Genomic DNA, 16,698 nt, shown 5'->3' with positions numbered 1-16,698 from the left:
GTATTCTCTCTCTATCTCTCTCCGGAAACAAAACGTCGAAAGCTGCCCGGATTTTACTGAAATCGCACAATCTCAGAGGCCAAAACCCTCGCCCCCCAACATCACACCGCCGGCGATCTCCTCCTCCTCCTCCTCCGATGGATCTCTCGGCCGTCCACGCCGCGCTCTCTGCCAAGTCCTACTCCGCCATCGCCACACTCTGCGACGACCTCTTCCTCCAGGTACGGATACCTCCTTCCCCTCTCCCCCGTCCAACCCGTGTAAGGGTTAGCGACGAAGCGTCTCCCCTCCCTCTGCCGCCCCCCCTCCCCTAACGCGCTGCACGACTCGACTCGCAGGTTGCGTCCCGGGGCGTCGCCACCGACGACTGGCCTTACGCCGTTCATCTCCTCGGCCATCTCTATCTCAACGACCTGTATGTAATCTGGTCCCCTCCCCCTCTTTTTTTTTTTCCGCGTTCGGATTTGGATTTTAACCTAGCGCTACCATGACAATGATTTGTGTTCTGTGTGCGTGAGCAGGAACAGCGCGAGGTTTCTGTGGAAAACGGTGCCGCAGGAGGTGAAGGACGCTCATCCGGAGCTGGGCGCCATCTGGAAGATTGGCCAGTGCCTCTGGAACCGTGACTACGCTGGGGTCTATACTTCCGCACAGGCGTTCGAGTGGGGGCCTGAAATCTCTGATTTTGTGACCGCCTTCCTAGGTATCTCCCTTGTTTTTTTTTTTTACTCCTTTTTAGCATGGTAAATATAGTCTTCCTGTGCTAGTTGTGTAATGTAATGTAGTTCGGATTGCTTGCTCTGAGAGAGCTGTGGTAGTTCTGTTTTGTGATGGGGATGGGGCGAAGCAGATAAGTAGGTTGCCCCTTATGGATTATTCATGGGGAAGGTTTATCTTTGTAATTGGACAAGATCCTCACTGAATTTGAATGTGACATTGGCAGTAGAGTTTTTTGCTATGATTGTCTGGTTGCTGAAGAACTCTACTGCGTATAGGAAATATTGGTCCCACAGATGGTTGTCCAATGAGCTTACATTGTATCCACATATGATTTTGGTTTTAGATAAGACGTTGGCTATTTCACCCCTAAATAATGCAGATAGGGGCTGTTTCTCTAATCAACAATACAGTTATGCCAGCTACAGCCCTTTTTGTGGTACCGATGTGGTATTTTTGTAGATCTAGAGAGGTTAAATTCTTTTATGAATCCCTTGTGGTCTTTTCCTGCCAGAAAAAAAGGTTGATCTCTGAACTTATCATTGCGGTAATATTGCCCCTGTTACTTGCATGGTAACTGATCTTGTCTTACTTCCAATGTTTGGAACTACTCATATATTTGTTTTTGTTTTCGATTGCTCTATTGCCTTTTTGGTTAACATGGAGTTTTCTCTTTGGCTTGTAATGTGTAGAAAGCTACAGAAAGAGGATATTCGAGCTGTTGACTTCTGCGTATACCACAATCAGCATTGCAGATGTGGCTCACTTCATGGGGATGAGCGAGGAGGATGCTACTAACTGTACGTTTTTCAATTCAGCATAATAGCGAGTTTTGAGCATTCTAACCTGTTTAATTGCTTGATTGGTTTGAAACATGTAATCTGCATTTTTAATCTAAGAATAAGAATAGATCTTTCCCTATGTAGTGTTACCCTCATATGTATAAGATCATACTCTAATTTAGTTACTGAGTGGAGATGGTTTGCTACCTAAAAAAAGTTTAGTTCTGTTGATATCCTTGAGGAGCATGTGTCATTATCTGCACCTACAAACCTAAGCATATTTCAGATGACTATCTTTCCTTTTTTGTTGATTTTGAATACTTCTCTAAACACATATATCGCTGGCAGTGATCTCTTTCAGAAATCCTATATCCTTCTGATATATCTAACTAATATTATGAGAAACAACATGCTACTTTCTGTGCGTGTCCATCTACTACCTCTGTTCACTAATGTAAAGACATTTTTGCAGTTCAAATTGAACTACCAAAACGTCTTACATTAACGAGCAAAGGTAGTACTCCCTCTGTTCCGAATTACTTGTCGCAGGTATGGATGTATCTAGATGTATTTTAGTTCTAGATACATCCATTTCTGCGACGAGTAATTTGGAACGGAGGGAGTACTATTTAAGCATCTGTGATGTACATGTCCCGCGCTCCTTCTGATAGCGAGATGAGTATGATTTATTTGAGGCCTCCTTTGGTTCATAGGATAGGAAAATCATAGGACTAGGGAAGTCATAGGAAATCAGATGACACGTATCTCGGTTCCTATATAGGAAAAGAGATATCACTTGGTTCATAGGATAGGAATTTTTCCATTAGGTCTAAGAGGAATCAATCCTATGTAGGAATAAGAATTCATTCCTACAAACCAAAGGGCTCTATAGGAATTTTTCCTTCAAAAATCCCATCCTATAGGATTCCTACAAACCAAAGGAAGCCTGAAGGTGCAAGTGCTCTGCTGCTCCGTTTTACATTTGAAAAATCAGTAAATTTGGCTTTACGACCCCTAGGATTGGCACTTCATCACTTACCACCCTTTCGTCGCGCTGACATGTAGTCCTTGGCCCTTGGACTTTATCAGGTGATAAATATTCAAGTGCCAATCTTCCGGGGTTCTGAATAATTGCAACGAGCATAATGATCTCATGCTTGTAGATAAAGTTACATCTGTTACAATGTCCTTGCCTTGCTGGTTGACTTAACACACGAAGGAGAATCCTTTCCTATAACGCAGACAGTTCCATTTCAGGCCATCAAATATTGTCTCTTACCTAATTGTACACTGCACATGTGCTACGCTTCAGCTTCCCACTGAACACAAAACTATCATGGTATTCATGCCAACAATCAGAATGTACAATCCAGCAAACTATCACTATCGTTCGATTAAATGGACACAACTTCTCAACCTTTACCCCACTTTAACTTGCAATCTACACCAAAGCCAACGCACACCGCAGAACTTCACACTATTCTTTGCTTACCAACTTGCACAGTAATGCAGAATTATTTGTGTAACATAATTTTTTTGAGCCAAGTTTGACTCTGTGAGGCACAACGGTTTGCTTCTTATTCGTAGTTAGGTTCTTGTATAAAGTAATAGAGCAAGAGTAATCCCTCCGATCCATAATAAGTGTTGCAGCTTTTGAACTAAGGTTGAACTAACCTTAGTTCAAAGCTGCGACACTTATTTTGGATCTGAGGGAGTATTACTTGCACAATTATTACTTTGTTGGATATTTTATACGAATAGGAACTGGCTGGTACTCCCTCTGTAAAGAAATATAAGAGTGTTTAGATCACTACTTTAGTGATCTAAACGCTCTTATATTTCTTTACGGAGGGAGTACTTATTATTTAATTGATATCCATATGCTTACGTTTTAATTGATAACCACGACTGCAGAGTCAGTGGACATGTTGGATGCAACCAACTACACTTTTACTTGTATAAGTGCACCCTTTCGTACCTTTTTAATTTACCAAAATCCCTGGTGGGTAGGAGCATTAGGGTTTGAGCTGATAAACATGGTTTCCAGTTCGATTAGTTGTTCGTTCATCTGTTGTTGCACAGTTGCTTTTCCTTGCTAGATTTCACATACATTAGTGTTGTCTTGGAAAATGCTTATGCATGTGCTTTTTCAATTTTTATTGCTGCACTGTTGCTTTTACTTGTGTCAATGCAATTGATGACAAACCGTTGCCTTGTTTCTGGATGCAGATGCCGTGCAAAATGGTTGGAGTTTGGATGTGGCAACCAAGATGCTTACTGTCAGAAAACAAAAGCCCCAGACTAACCAGAAGCTTGATGCAAGCAAACTGCAGCGTTTGACCGAATGTGTTTTCCACCTGGAGCACTGATGCCCCCCCCCCCCCCCCCCTCCATCTTTTCTGCTTTTAAGGAAACTATTAATCGTACATGGTGGTAGCTTAATACTGTACGGCTAGATTGTGTTTTGGATGGAAAGGAGAGATCGCTCTGTACTGAATATGCGTCTTCTGGTTAAGCGAGCTTGCCATTCCTGTCTCGTTTGCTTGCTAGCAAGGGAGTGCGTGAATCGAAGTTAAGCAGATTGCTGTGCCTATGTTGAACCTATTAGTTGTTTTAAGTGACGTGAAGTTTGAAATTATTCTGGGTGTAATAGCAAGTCACTGCAAATTCTCCATGGATCGCTGTTGAACATATGTCTGATTGTGAAAGTCCTCTTCTGCAGATGAGCACATATGCACCTGCCGTGAACAGTAATAAATTGGAAAGAAATGATAAAGAATTTTAAAAGAATGATATTTTTGAGGCAAACATTGTTGAATGTTTTAAATGTGTAAATTTTCGTCATGGAATGACATTCATGGATTTGAACACTGATTTTGTCTTTTTGCCATGACTTTTATGAATGTCATTCCATCATGAACTTTGTGATCAGTCAAAACATTCAACAATGTTTGCCAAAAAAATCAGGATTTTTTAAACATTTTTTTATGAATTTACTGTTCATCCGGGTCCATTTGGGCTCAGGAGCAGATACCACACATCCCCTTTCAGCCGTCTTCTCTAAGAGAACACCGAAAAAGAAAACGTCGAGACCGGGGCTGTGACAGGCCTTCAGTGAACAGGGAGAGATTCAGAGATGGAGCACTTAGAAACAGGGGAAGCTCAGCATGTCACAGGTATTTACTACCCTTAGAGGAATGCTTGCTAAATTTAGGAGATTACAAAGAAGTTTATGCCGGCCAGAACATGGCAGCGGCTAGGGTTCAGCCCAAATACACGAGATAAGATAGCCTGCATTTAGGCGTACACAGCTTATATAGCCAGCATCACAAACGACCCAAGAAAGGAGATAAACAGTATTCCGTAGAAGATTGTAGACCCTCGGATCCAAGATAGAATGAACAGTGAAAGTTTTGCAATTCTTCAGAATCTTCAGAATTTAGGAGGTCAAAAAAAGGTTGGGTCCTGACAGGTTGCCAACTCGGTCGGCCGGCCTAGCCTGGCCCAGAGCACGGCCGACTTGGTGCAAAGGTTAAGGTTGAGTCGAATTACTACTATTTGAAGACGGTTCGCTGTTTTACCCGGTTTCGCAGTTATACATAAGCCAGAGCAAAGCCTGCTCCAACTGCAAGGGTTATTCAATTCCGAAAGACGAGACGGAAGATGGCGGCGAAAGCTGAGACGCATGCGCGTCCGCTCGAGATGGAGGCCATCGAGAGCCGCGTCGATCCGGGATTCTGGGACGCCGTCCGCTACCTCAAGCTCGACGTCCTCAGCATCGACGACTCCCCAGTCCCCATCACTGGTGAGCATCCTCTCCCCGTTGATTGTCTCCGAATTTTTCGATAGTAGCGATTTAGGGCGGAAGGAGGTTGTGTATTTTGTGCATTGAATCGAAGATGGTCTTAGCTGTGGGTGCTCCTGGAGTTTTATTTTATGAGCTCCTCCAGTTGGTGGTGCAATGTTTCTTCTTGAAATTGGCTCTGGCCCCGCTTTATAGATAAAGCATCGAACCAAGGTGCACGGCTGAACGATATATACAAGGTAAGGAGGAGCCTCTCGTACAAAGCAGATCCGGGCATAACCGGACAACAAAAACGTACACGCCTATGTGGTCGAGAACTAACACAGGAAAACCTGAATATAGTGTCACGATACACCCCAGATAACTAAGCTCCATGACAATGCCCTCAGGAGGGAAGACAACGCTAACCGTCGTCATTGCCAAGTCCGAGACAGACAAGGGTCTTCACTCAGTAACCTGACACGGAGAGGAGAACCACAACGACGTCCTCAAGAGGAGAGCGACAACCGCGTGCGTCGGCGCCAAAGCGCGGAGCTTTCGCTCGACAGCTCGCCCGTGCCACAGCGAGGCATCCAGGACCACCATGACGAACACAAGCCTCCAGATCTGGACCTCGGCGTCGCTACTGCCAACGACAGAGAACGAGCCTGAGCCGCGTGCCGCTATACCCCTTGCTGCCCACGCAACAAAGAAAGCATAGCCATCATCACCATCATGGTGCCCGCCAAGAACCAACCATGCGGACCACCACCCGAGGACGCCGCCCCCGGCATCCATCTCCCGAGACACCGTCAACCGCCCACTTCACAACACATCAACCACGGTAGGAAGTGCAGAGTCATTCCATCCACTCATAGCCCGGCATGACAACGAGTTTGGGTGCCTGCACCGTAGGAAGCGCCCGCGCCTGCGTCTCCAGCCAGTTCCCTTGGACTGGGGCAACACACCGAGTGGCTATTGACGGCCTCCGTCGAGCAAGCTCCGGCCTAGTTCTTTGACCTTGGCCGTGGCAAGCCCGCACGCCACCACACCGTGGCCATCGGCGCAGATCCGCCTGACAACACAACAACTTCAGGGGCGCCCGACTCGGATTGACACCACAACTGCATTACATGGAAGGAGAGTACAAGCGCGATGGCAAGACCAGCACGAAATGGGCTGCCCCCTACACCAGCACGCTGCCGAACGGCATCCACCAACACATATTGGATCTGCGCCACCCGTCGAAGTCCGTTGACACTAGGGCACGTCCGAATGCCATCGACCCGGATTATGCTGCCACCCAGCCACGACAGTCGTGCCATCCCATTGCCGTCCAGGAGGCCCCGAGCCGCCCTCCCAGATCCAGGAGGCCAGACTTCACTCGGCGGTGGCTGGGGGAGGAGGGGCGTGAGAGGAGGGTTGGGGCGGGGGCGGCGTGCTAGGGTTCCCCCGGTCGCAGGTGGGAAAGTGCCAGGAACCAATTACACGGTTGTCAGCTCAATGTTTCTTAAAAATAGTTTCTTATATTTTGTGTGCACTCTGTAAGGTTTACTTCAAATGTTCCTTTGGATGGTACTCTTCGTGTGTAACTTGCTAGCAAATTTTGTTCCATCCCGTGCTAACATCATTTGTTTATCAAATTATTGTTGTAGCCCTGATTGCTCTTTCTGCTTGTATACTTTGTTGTGAACACTCATAACATTATTTTCTCTATGGGAAACAACTCTTGGGAATCCTGAAAAGAAGTGGAATTCCCCTGCCCCAACCATGAAGTACTTGAATTTTGTGGTTTTTTATTCTTCTAGTTTGACTATCTGTGTATGTTTTGGCTAGTTCTAGTATTTTTGAATATACTAACATTATTTATTTATTTTTGTGCTAGGCTGTTATACTTTGTGCGCACATCCAAAAATTCCGGGTCTCGTCAGGCTATCCTCAAAATCATTAGAAGCATCACCTCCATTTCACTCTAGGAACAATTGTATAGTTCCGAGGACCCTCGTAAACACTAATAACATGTTGGGCTTCAAAAATCTAGATGTGGACCTTCTACTCAAAGAAGAAGGAAAAAGGGTACATTGTTTAATAGGAAATATTTAATCTTAATTCTTTCCGGTTTTTGTCAATTTTCACAATTTTATGTTGTATATATATTGTGGATGTAGATCTTTTATGATATTTTATCCGGTAAAATTGAAGAGGATCCTACTCTTCTATTGAGGTTTCTTGTGATATCATTTGTGGATCTGAAAAATTGGAAGGTCTATTATGATGTTGCATTCCCCTCGTTGGTTTTGAACTCTAAAATGACTTTTCTCAGACTGCATAGCGCCTCAGAGGTGCTAAGCCAAGAGGAGGTAATGCACCTAATATCACATATTTTTTTTTTATGATAGGTAATGAGTGCCATGTATTTACTTCTCTAGGAAACATCATTGTCTAAATCAATGAAAGTGTGGCGCGATTCAAATGAAACCACAGGTTTGTTAAGTCATTTCAAATTAATATTTCACAACTTATCATTACTTGTATATATTTATCTAATTTGCTATATTTATTGATAATTATTTTAGGTTGTCCATTTTTTGGGGTCCATATATACTCAGATTCTTCTGTTGTTATAAGACAACTTAAGTGCTGGAAAGGTTATTCGGGCGATCACCAAAAGGTATGTTTGTGTCATCCATTTCATCACAACTTTTTGTGATCTCATATTAAACTTTATACTTATTATTCATGTATTGTTTCTCTAAATGTAAAATGTAAAATATTGATGGTTGGTCTTGCATCAAAGTATTTGAGGGTCCATGCATTTTTGGAGATTATATTATCATGAGGTATATTTAGCTCTTTATTTGGTTTACATAAAATTATTAGTACAATTAGTAGCTATCTATCTCTACACTGGCTCCTTTTTGGCCATTTCTAAGATATCATATTTGTAGCTTCTTTTCTTCTCTTTGCTTGCTTTGGTGAGCACCAATTGAAGAGAAGCTTGTCCAACATCGTCTGAGATGGTTTGGGCATATTCAACGCAAGCCTCTAGAAGCTCCAGTGCATAGCACACGGCTAAAGCGTGCGGAGAATGTCAAGAGAGGTAGGGGTAGACCGAATTTGACATGGGAGGAGTCCGTTAAGAGAGACCTGAGGGATTGGAGTATCACCAAAGAACCAGCTATGGACAGGGGTGCGTGGAAGCTTGCTATCCATGTGCCAGAGCCATGAGTTGGTCGCGAGATCTTATGGGTTTCACCTCTAGCCTACCCTAACTTGTTTGGGACTAAAGGCTTTGTTGTTGTTGTTGTTGTTGTTGCTTGCTTTGGTGAGAGTGAGGCCACCTTGTTTATAGTTCTACAATGTAGATACTGCCATGTGGCAATAATTTTCCAAATCCTACGGTAGATATTATCTCTACTCTAGATTCTCCACAATTATCTAAGTGCTAGATATTTCTTATGCATGAATATTTAAGATCCAATACCTAAAATATCTACATCTAGGTTTTTTCTAACTATAGACTTCTCCTCCAAAAGATCTACACCATAATATCTTTGATTTCTCTAGTCTTTTTTCTGAAATCCTCATGTATAATATGCAAAAAATATTATATCTTATTGCAACTTTCTTAATATTTCTGGAACCTTCCAAGTATGCATTGCTTACACTTTTATTTGGTAAAGCAGCTCCTGTTTGGATTTTATGATCATGGTCATCAAGATTACCCTGGCTGGGCTCTTAGAAACTACATTGCATTCCTGAGCCTGCGGTGGAAAATCGAGAAAGTTCAGTTCTTGTGCTACAGAGAAAGACGTGGGGAACCTGATCTAGAGAAGTCCCTTATTGGTGAAGCATCATTTGCAGCACCTCATGGTATTATGATCGATCTGAATAAGATCTTTACAATCTCATTAGTAATTGTTTTTAACATTAGTTGTGATTACAGGCTGGGATGGCTCTGATTATGTGCCTGAAATTATTGGATGGGAAGGAGAAAAGGCTGGGGATCGAAAGAAAGAAAAGATACTGAAACCCATTGATCTTGACTCACTGAATCCAGCAAGGTAGTGAAGATTATTTACCTTCCTTTGCACATCATCATCAACAAATGCAATCTATTTGATTGTTTATCATATACACAGCCAGGATGAAGAAAAACAGGTGATGCACTTGAAGCTTATGGGATGGCGACATCCCTCTCTTGTTTTAAACAAGTTGCGTAGCGCTCGATGCCTTGTGTTGGGTGCTGGAGCTCTTGGCTGTGAAGTTTCCCGCTTACTCATGGTTTGTACTTTGTGCTACCACTATATCTATGCTCCCTTGTAACGAACTGTAATACTATTCCTTCGAACAAACTTTAACAGTATATGCCCTTACACATCTTTCCTACCTTTTTATTTTTGGTGGAACCAAATCTTCAGACCTGGGGTGTACGGAAACTAACAGTGGTTGATGGTGGTTGTGTTGCCATTCCTGATATAGTCAAACAATCACTCTACGTAGATAATGATTGTGGTGTCCCAAGAGCCACCGCGATAGTTCCACATCTAAAAGAGAGATGTCCTGCAGTGGTAAGTCGTTGCTACCTTTATCTTGAATATTACGTTTCCTATAGATCTGTTTGTTGATAACAATTGCTGCCTTTTAGGAGGTTGAAGGCATACAGATGGAAATACCAGTGCCTGGGAATCCGGTTTCTAAAACCAAAATGTCAAGTGTGCTTGATAATTGCAAGCGTCTTCAAGCATTAGTAGCTTCCAGTGATGTGGTCTTCTTGTTGACTGACACATGGGAGAGTAGATGGTTTCCAACTCTACTGTGTGCAAACGAAAATAAGGTAAATCTCAGACACATTTAACATGTGCGGGGTTGCAATAATTCTCAGCTCATATTGACCAAGGAATCTTAATACTTAATGGCTTAAGAGGATAATTAATATATTCCAGTCATGTGTTCAGTTAAATAAGTAATATATCCCCCATCTTTCTACTTCATCATATACTGGCTCTTGGGAACTAAAGGTCTTCTGTCTCCACTGCAGATCGCTATCACTGCAGCATCAGGATATGACAGTTACCTTGTCATGCGGCATGGTGCTGGTCCAGGACATAATTTATCTACCGAAGATGCTCTTGGTCACCAAAGATTAGGCTGTTGTTTCTGCAACGACTCGACTTCTTTTGTCAATGTATACCAGATAAAGACTTATATTTGTGGAAATGTTCTCCTTTTGTTTCTGTTTTATACTTACAATTTTGACACCAGTTCCTTAATATAATTTCATATTTGTTTGTTTGTATTGTTTTGCAGTTAGTCCTTAATGAAACAGTAGCCCTGCCTGGGTTGACCTCGATTGCATCTGGCAAAGCAGTGGAGCTCTTTGCGAGGATATTACATCATGAAGAGGGGTAAGCTACTTAATTCCTGAAAGATAAGTCCATAAATGTAATTTTTGTATGTATGTCAGTGATAACGATGAAGAGTAGTTGATTACAAAGTTCAAAAAGGCGCCGGGTGTTGAATATGCGTTTTGGGACCTACTTTTTTGTAGCTTGTTTATGTGTGCCTAGGTGTGTTTGGTAGGGTGTATGGAGGGTGCATGAGGGCAAAAGTTCCCAATTCGACCCACTTTTGCTTGTTTGGTAGGGTGCATGGGCTCACCTGGGCTATGCCCATCTGATGCATAAAAGGGCCCTCAACCATGCCCATCTCATGCACCCCAGCTATACTGGCCCTGACCCTCGTCCCCACCCACCAGACCACGTCTAGATATGTTTATATTTCCAAAAAATGTTCATAATTTCAAATTTTGTTTAAATTTCCAAAAAATATTCAGAATTTCAAATTTGTTTATTTTTTTTGAAAAAGTTCAGAATTTCAAAATTTGTTTAAATTTTTGAAAATGTTTAGAATTTCAAAAAGTTCAGAATTTCAAATTTTGTTTGAATTTTTAATAAATGTTCAGAATTTCATTTTTTGTTTAAATGTAAAAAATGTTCAGAATTAAAAAACAATTTTTTTTGAATTTTGAAAAAAGTTTAGAATTTCAAATTTTGTTATATTTTCGTAAAATATTCAAAAGTTCGATTTTTGTTTAAACTTTTAAAAAAGTTCAGAATTTCAAATATGTTCATATTTTAAAAAAAGCCTCAAAATTTATTTAAATTTTCAAAAAATGTTTAATTTTTTGTTCACGCTTTTCAATTTTGTTCACCATTCAAAAAAATATTCGGAATTCAAAATTGTTCAGCATGTCTAAACGCATGCAGGCTGCCAAACAAAGTCTCAGCTCAGCATGTCTCAGTGCATCCATCGCTGCCAAACAACAACAAATGCATGGACTCAATATGTATGAGAGGAGAACTAGGCTAGGTCCATACATGCCACCAAACACACCCTAGGAGTCCCGTACAGTACTGCACGGACACCGTCCGGACAGGTGAGCAGGACAGAGCTGGGGAAGTAGGTTTTCAGCTAGCCAAATATAGGAATATCAGTAATAAAGTACTGATAAAGCCTTTCAAGTTATCTATGTTGCAGATTATAGTCATGTGCCCATGTATATACTAAAATGTACCCCTTTCAGTCCTAAACAAGTTGAGATAGGCTAGTTCTTTGGTGATATTCCTCAGATATCTCTTTACGGGCTCCTCCCATGTCAAGTTTGCTCTATCCCGATCTCACTTGACAGCTTCTGGAGGCCTGCATTGTATATGCCATACCATCTCAGACGATGTTGGACAAGCTTCTTTTTAATTGGTGCTACCCCAACTCTATCACGAATATCAACATTCCGGACCTGATCTTTTCTTATGTGGCCACATATCCATCTCAACATCTGCATCTCTGCTACACCTAACTGTTGGACATGTCGCCTTTTAGTTGGCAACATTCAGTGCCACACAACATTCTAGGTCAATCGGTGTCCTATAGTACCTGCCTTTTAGCTTTTGTGGCATTCTCTTGTCATAGAGGACGCCAGAAGCTTGGCACCACTTCATCCATCCTCCCTTCCTGGTTGCGCCGGCCTTCTCGCAGCTCACCCCGAACCTCTCCTCCCCGGCGGCGCTGCAGCAGCAAGATGGTGAGACGCACCGGCCAGCGCGTGAGGCTCTACGTCCGTGGCACCATCCTCGGATACAAGAGGCCCAAGTCGAACCAGTACGAGACGACGTCGCTGCTGCAGATCGAGGGGGTGAACACCAGGGAGGACGTGGCCTGGTATGGCGGCAAGAGGATGGCCTACGTCTACAAGGCCAAGACCAAGAGCAACGGCATCCATCTAGCTTTGACTCGATGGCTCACATCTTCATCGATATCACCATCCTTATGCAACGTCGACCCGACATATTGGAACGTGTACTTCTGAGGTACCACGTGCCCATCAAGGCTAACCCTCTCCTCGTGCCTAGTAGTATTGAAACCGCACCTCGTGTACTCGGTTTTTAGTTCTACTAAGTCTAAAACCTTTCGATTCCAAAGTTTGTCTCCACAGCTCTAACTTTCTATTAAACCCCGCCCGACTATCGTCGACTAGCACCACATTATCTGAAAAGAGCATACACCATGGGATATCTCCTTGTATATCCCTTGTGACCTCATCCATCACCAAAGCAAAAAGATAAGGGCTCAAAGCTGACCCTTTGTGCTGTCTTATTTTAATCGGAAAGTCATCAGTGTCGCCGTCACTTGTTCGAACACTTGTCACAGTATAATCATACATATCCTTGATGAGTGTAATGTACTTCGTTAGGACTTTGTAGGGCCATCACATGACATTCCGCGGTATCTTATCGTAGGCCTTCTTCAGGTCAATGAACACCATGTGTAGGTCCTTCTTTTGCTCCTTGTATCTCTCCATAAGTTATCGTACCAAGAAAATGGCTTCCATGGTCGACCTCCCAGACATGAAACCAAACTGATTAATGGTCATTGTTGTCATTTATCTTACGCGGTGCTCAAAATTCTCTCCCACAGCTTCATTGTATGGGTCATCAGCTTAATCCCACGTAATTAGTACAACTTTGAACACCCCCTTTGTTCTTGAAGATTGGTACTAGTATACTCTGCCTTCATTCTTCGAGCATGTTGTTTTCCTGAAAAATGAGGCTGAAAAAACTTAGTTAGCCATAACATCACTGTCTCCGAGGCCTCTCCGCACCTCAATGGGGATACAATCAGGGCCCATCCCCTTGCCTCCTTTCATCCTTTTTAAAGCCTCCCTCAGACTCGTGGATTCATCGCACAAAAAGTATCATCGAAGGAATCATCCAGTTCAATGATAGAGCTCTCATTCTTGCCATCTATGCTTGATGTCCTTGTCCTTCACCAGAAGCCGATCTGCTTTGTCCTTGATGCATTTGACTTGGTTGACATCCCTCATCTTCCTCTCTCGGATTATGACCATCTTATTGATGTCCCTTTTGCCTTCCTTCGTGTTTAAATACTGGTAGAGGTCCTGGCACCAGATATTTTCCCGAGGAGCAAGTTGCCATATCCAGTGCCTGTTTTGTTTTGCCTCTTTGGAGTTGAAATTTTAATGTCATGAGTTGAAACTTTTTTTAAGTGTTCTTGAATGAAAAGTTGAGTGCTTGAGATCCAGATTTGATTGCTTGCACGTTTTGATATTTAGTTTAATTGGACTGGAAAGGAAGGGTCCTGTGTGCTACATCCCCGAAGAGCCCATGTAAATAGGCGCCTCAACCCTAAAAGTAAAGGAAACTTACAGTCCATGTACATTGTGCCTCAAGGATTGTATCATAATTCATACCTCTTGCAGGATACATGCTCCAGGAGATATTGCTGGTATGGACACTGAACATTGGCTTGGTTTATTGCCGCATCAGATGCAAGGATCACTCCCAGAGTGTGCTTTATCAACTGTGATAGGCAATTCCTCAAACGATTGTAATGCATGTTCCAATGGTGTAAGTATATTATAGGACACATGGCGTTATATTATAAGATTTTTTTATTGATTTTGACGTTCCAGATTATAGCACACCTAACACTATATTATAAGAGTTCTGTATATTTTCTGATGTTTCTCCTTCCTAAACATTGCAGGTATTGTCTGAATATAGAAGAGAAGGATTGGATTTTATTATGAAAGCCATCAACCAACCAACATATTTAAAGGACCTTACAGGTGTTTCTAATAATGTGATTAAGCTGGACACTTGTTTGACATTGCCTGTCAGCTTCCCTGTAAATTCTGGGAAGTTGTCTAGTGTTTGATGTCTAATTTTACGTGCTGGAACTCTTGGGTGTGATGTAGCTCGCATTCTTATGGTTAGTGTTATGTTTGATGCTACTTTTATGTTGAACTGTAGAGTATACTCACAGAACATCTTGTTAATCATGCTGGATACCAACTTCTCAGGATTATGGTGTTCGGAAGCTGACAGTGGTTGACAGTGGTAGTGTTGGTATGTCAAATTTGGCAAGGCAATCACTTTACACATTTGGTGACCGTGATGTCCCGAAAGCAACAGCAATATTCACACATCTAAAAGAGAGATGTTCGTCAGTGGTGAGTTTTCATTTCCTCTCAAGGTAGTACTTCAATTTTTTTTTAGAACATTTTCATCTCAATTTCTGCCTTGTAGGAGGCTGAAGGAGTTCAAATGGAAATACCGATGCCAGGGCATCCAGTGTCATCTAAGGAAGCAGCTGGTGTGCTTGATAATTGCAAGCGTCTCCAGAAGTTAGTAGCTACCCATGATGCCGTGTTCTTGTTGACTGACACAAGGGAAAGTAGGTGGCTTCCAACACTTCTCTGTGCGAATGAAAACAAGGTAAACTCTGTCCATATTCTTGAATAATTTACACATTGGAAGTTCTAAATCTAATGCCTCTTGTCAAACTGCAGATTGCTATTACTGCAGCCCTAGGATTTGATAGCTACCTTGCCATGCGACATGGAGCTGGTCCAGGAACAAATTCCAAAAGTCCAAATGTGGTTGCTGCGACGACTAGGCTGTCTGCGGAAGATGTTCTTGGCCGTCAAAGACTGGGCTGTTACTTCTGCAATGACGTTATAACCCCAGTTGATGTAACGTTTGTTGCCAGAGATTTTTGAATCGCACTTATTTCCTCAATATGTGTTATCTACTACAACCATCATATAAGATGTTTTATTATCTTTTGATGCAGTCGGTCTCCAACCGAACACTGGACCAACAGTGCACAGTAACACGACCTGGACTGGCCTCCATTGCATCTGGATATGCTGCAGACCTCTTTGCAAGAATCTTAAATCATCCAGATGGGTAAGCAGCTGAACACTTGGAAGTTGGACAGCATGAACTCGTGTACTATATGGTTTCTATGTAAGACGACAGATGCATTCATTATGAGAAGGCAATGTGAACTGATAGTTGATTTCCATCTTATGCAGTATACATGCTCCAGGAGATACTGCTGGCACGACCAGTGAGCGTTCGTTTGGTCTGTTGCCGCACCAGATACGGGGATCAATATCGCAGTACAACTTATTAACCCTCCTGGGCTATGCCTCAAGCAGATGTGTTGCATGTTCAAACGCGGTAAGCAAACTCTTATAGTTCAAACTTTGCTGAAACCCGTACTGTTTATTCATTCACTTGATCTCGTGCAAAACAAATGGCAGGTATTGTCTGAATACAGGAGTAGAGGACTGGATTTTGTGATGCAGGCGATCAATGAACCAACCTATCTAGAAGACCTCACCGGCCTGACGGACTTGATGAAATGCACGGATATTTCTCAGGTCGAGTGGGTAGATGAAGTCAAAGATGACGAGTTCGCTGACATCTGAAGTACCACGTGATTTCATGACTATAACTAGTGTAACTAGGGGCTGGGGCGCGCCCATGGCGCGCTGCCTGAGGCAACCCTCTGTGGTGCCAGGTAGGCTGGTGCCCCTTCTGCTGGCTTTTTCTGTAAAATGGCTAGGACAGGTTCACATGTAACTGAGAACGTCGCTTATCAGTGACAGCAAGTAGGGAAATCCATTAAAGCTGAAAGCAGATTAGCTGTTCAGACGCTGCATTATACATATGCAAGGTTGTCCAAACATAACCTAGTTACAACAAGCAGGGAATACATTACAGCTTAAAGCAGATCAAACTTATGGAACTATCACTCATACTTCTCACTTTTATTGGACCATTTAAGAAAAAGGGAACATAGAATGCTACTCCCTCCGTTCCAAATTACTCGTCGTGGTTTTAGTTCGAACTAAAACCACGACGAGTAATTTGGAACGGAGGGAGTATTATGTTACTCGTAATCACATTGCATCAAATGACATTACAGAATTAGACACTAAACCGATGGCCATCGTTGCTGCAATGATCGGTGCAGCGCGGCCTGAACACAAGAAGGCCCTCAAGACAAGCATCATCCTCATCCTCTCCGAGATTTGGAAGGCTA

The 16,698-nt window shown here is 42.7% G+C and overlaps 1 protein-coding gene and 1 pseudogene across 1 annotated transcript; both read left to right on the top strand.

Moving 5' to 3' along the window:
- LOC109751433 (COP9 signalosome complex subunit 8) lies at nucleotides 1–4,137 on the top strand. Its single transcript, XM_020310324.4, has 5 exons — nucleotides 1–221; nucleotides 339–415; nucleotides 522–703; nucleotides 1,410–1,517; nucleotides 3,729–4,137. The coding sequence occupies exons 1-5, from the start codon at nucleotides 138–140 to the stop codon at nucleotides 3,866–3,868; spliced, it is 591 nt and encodes a 196-aa protein (XP_020165913.1). The 5' UTR covers nucleotides 1–137; the 3' UTR covers nucleotides 3,869–4,137.
- A 941-nt stretch (nucleotides 4,138–5,078) lies between these two features.
- Nucleotides 5,079–16,426, top strand: LOC109751435 (ubiquitin-like modifier-activating enzyme atg7; annotated as a pseudogene).
- Nucleotides 16,427–16,698: the final 272 nt, after the last annotated feature.

The sequence above is a fragment of the Aegilops tauschii genome, chromosome 2 (genome assembly GCF_002575655.3).
Source record: "Aegilops tauschii subsp. strangulata cultivar AL8/78 chromosome 2, Aet v6.0, whole genome shotgun sequence".
Lineage (NCBI taxonomy): Eukaryota > Viridiplantae > Streptophyta > Magnoliopsida > Poales > Poaceae > Aegilops > Aegilops tauschii.
Note: the sequence above shows the minus strand (reverse complement) of the source record. Positions and strands in the feature narration are given on the sequence as shown.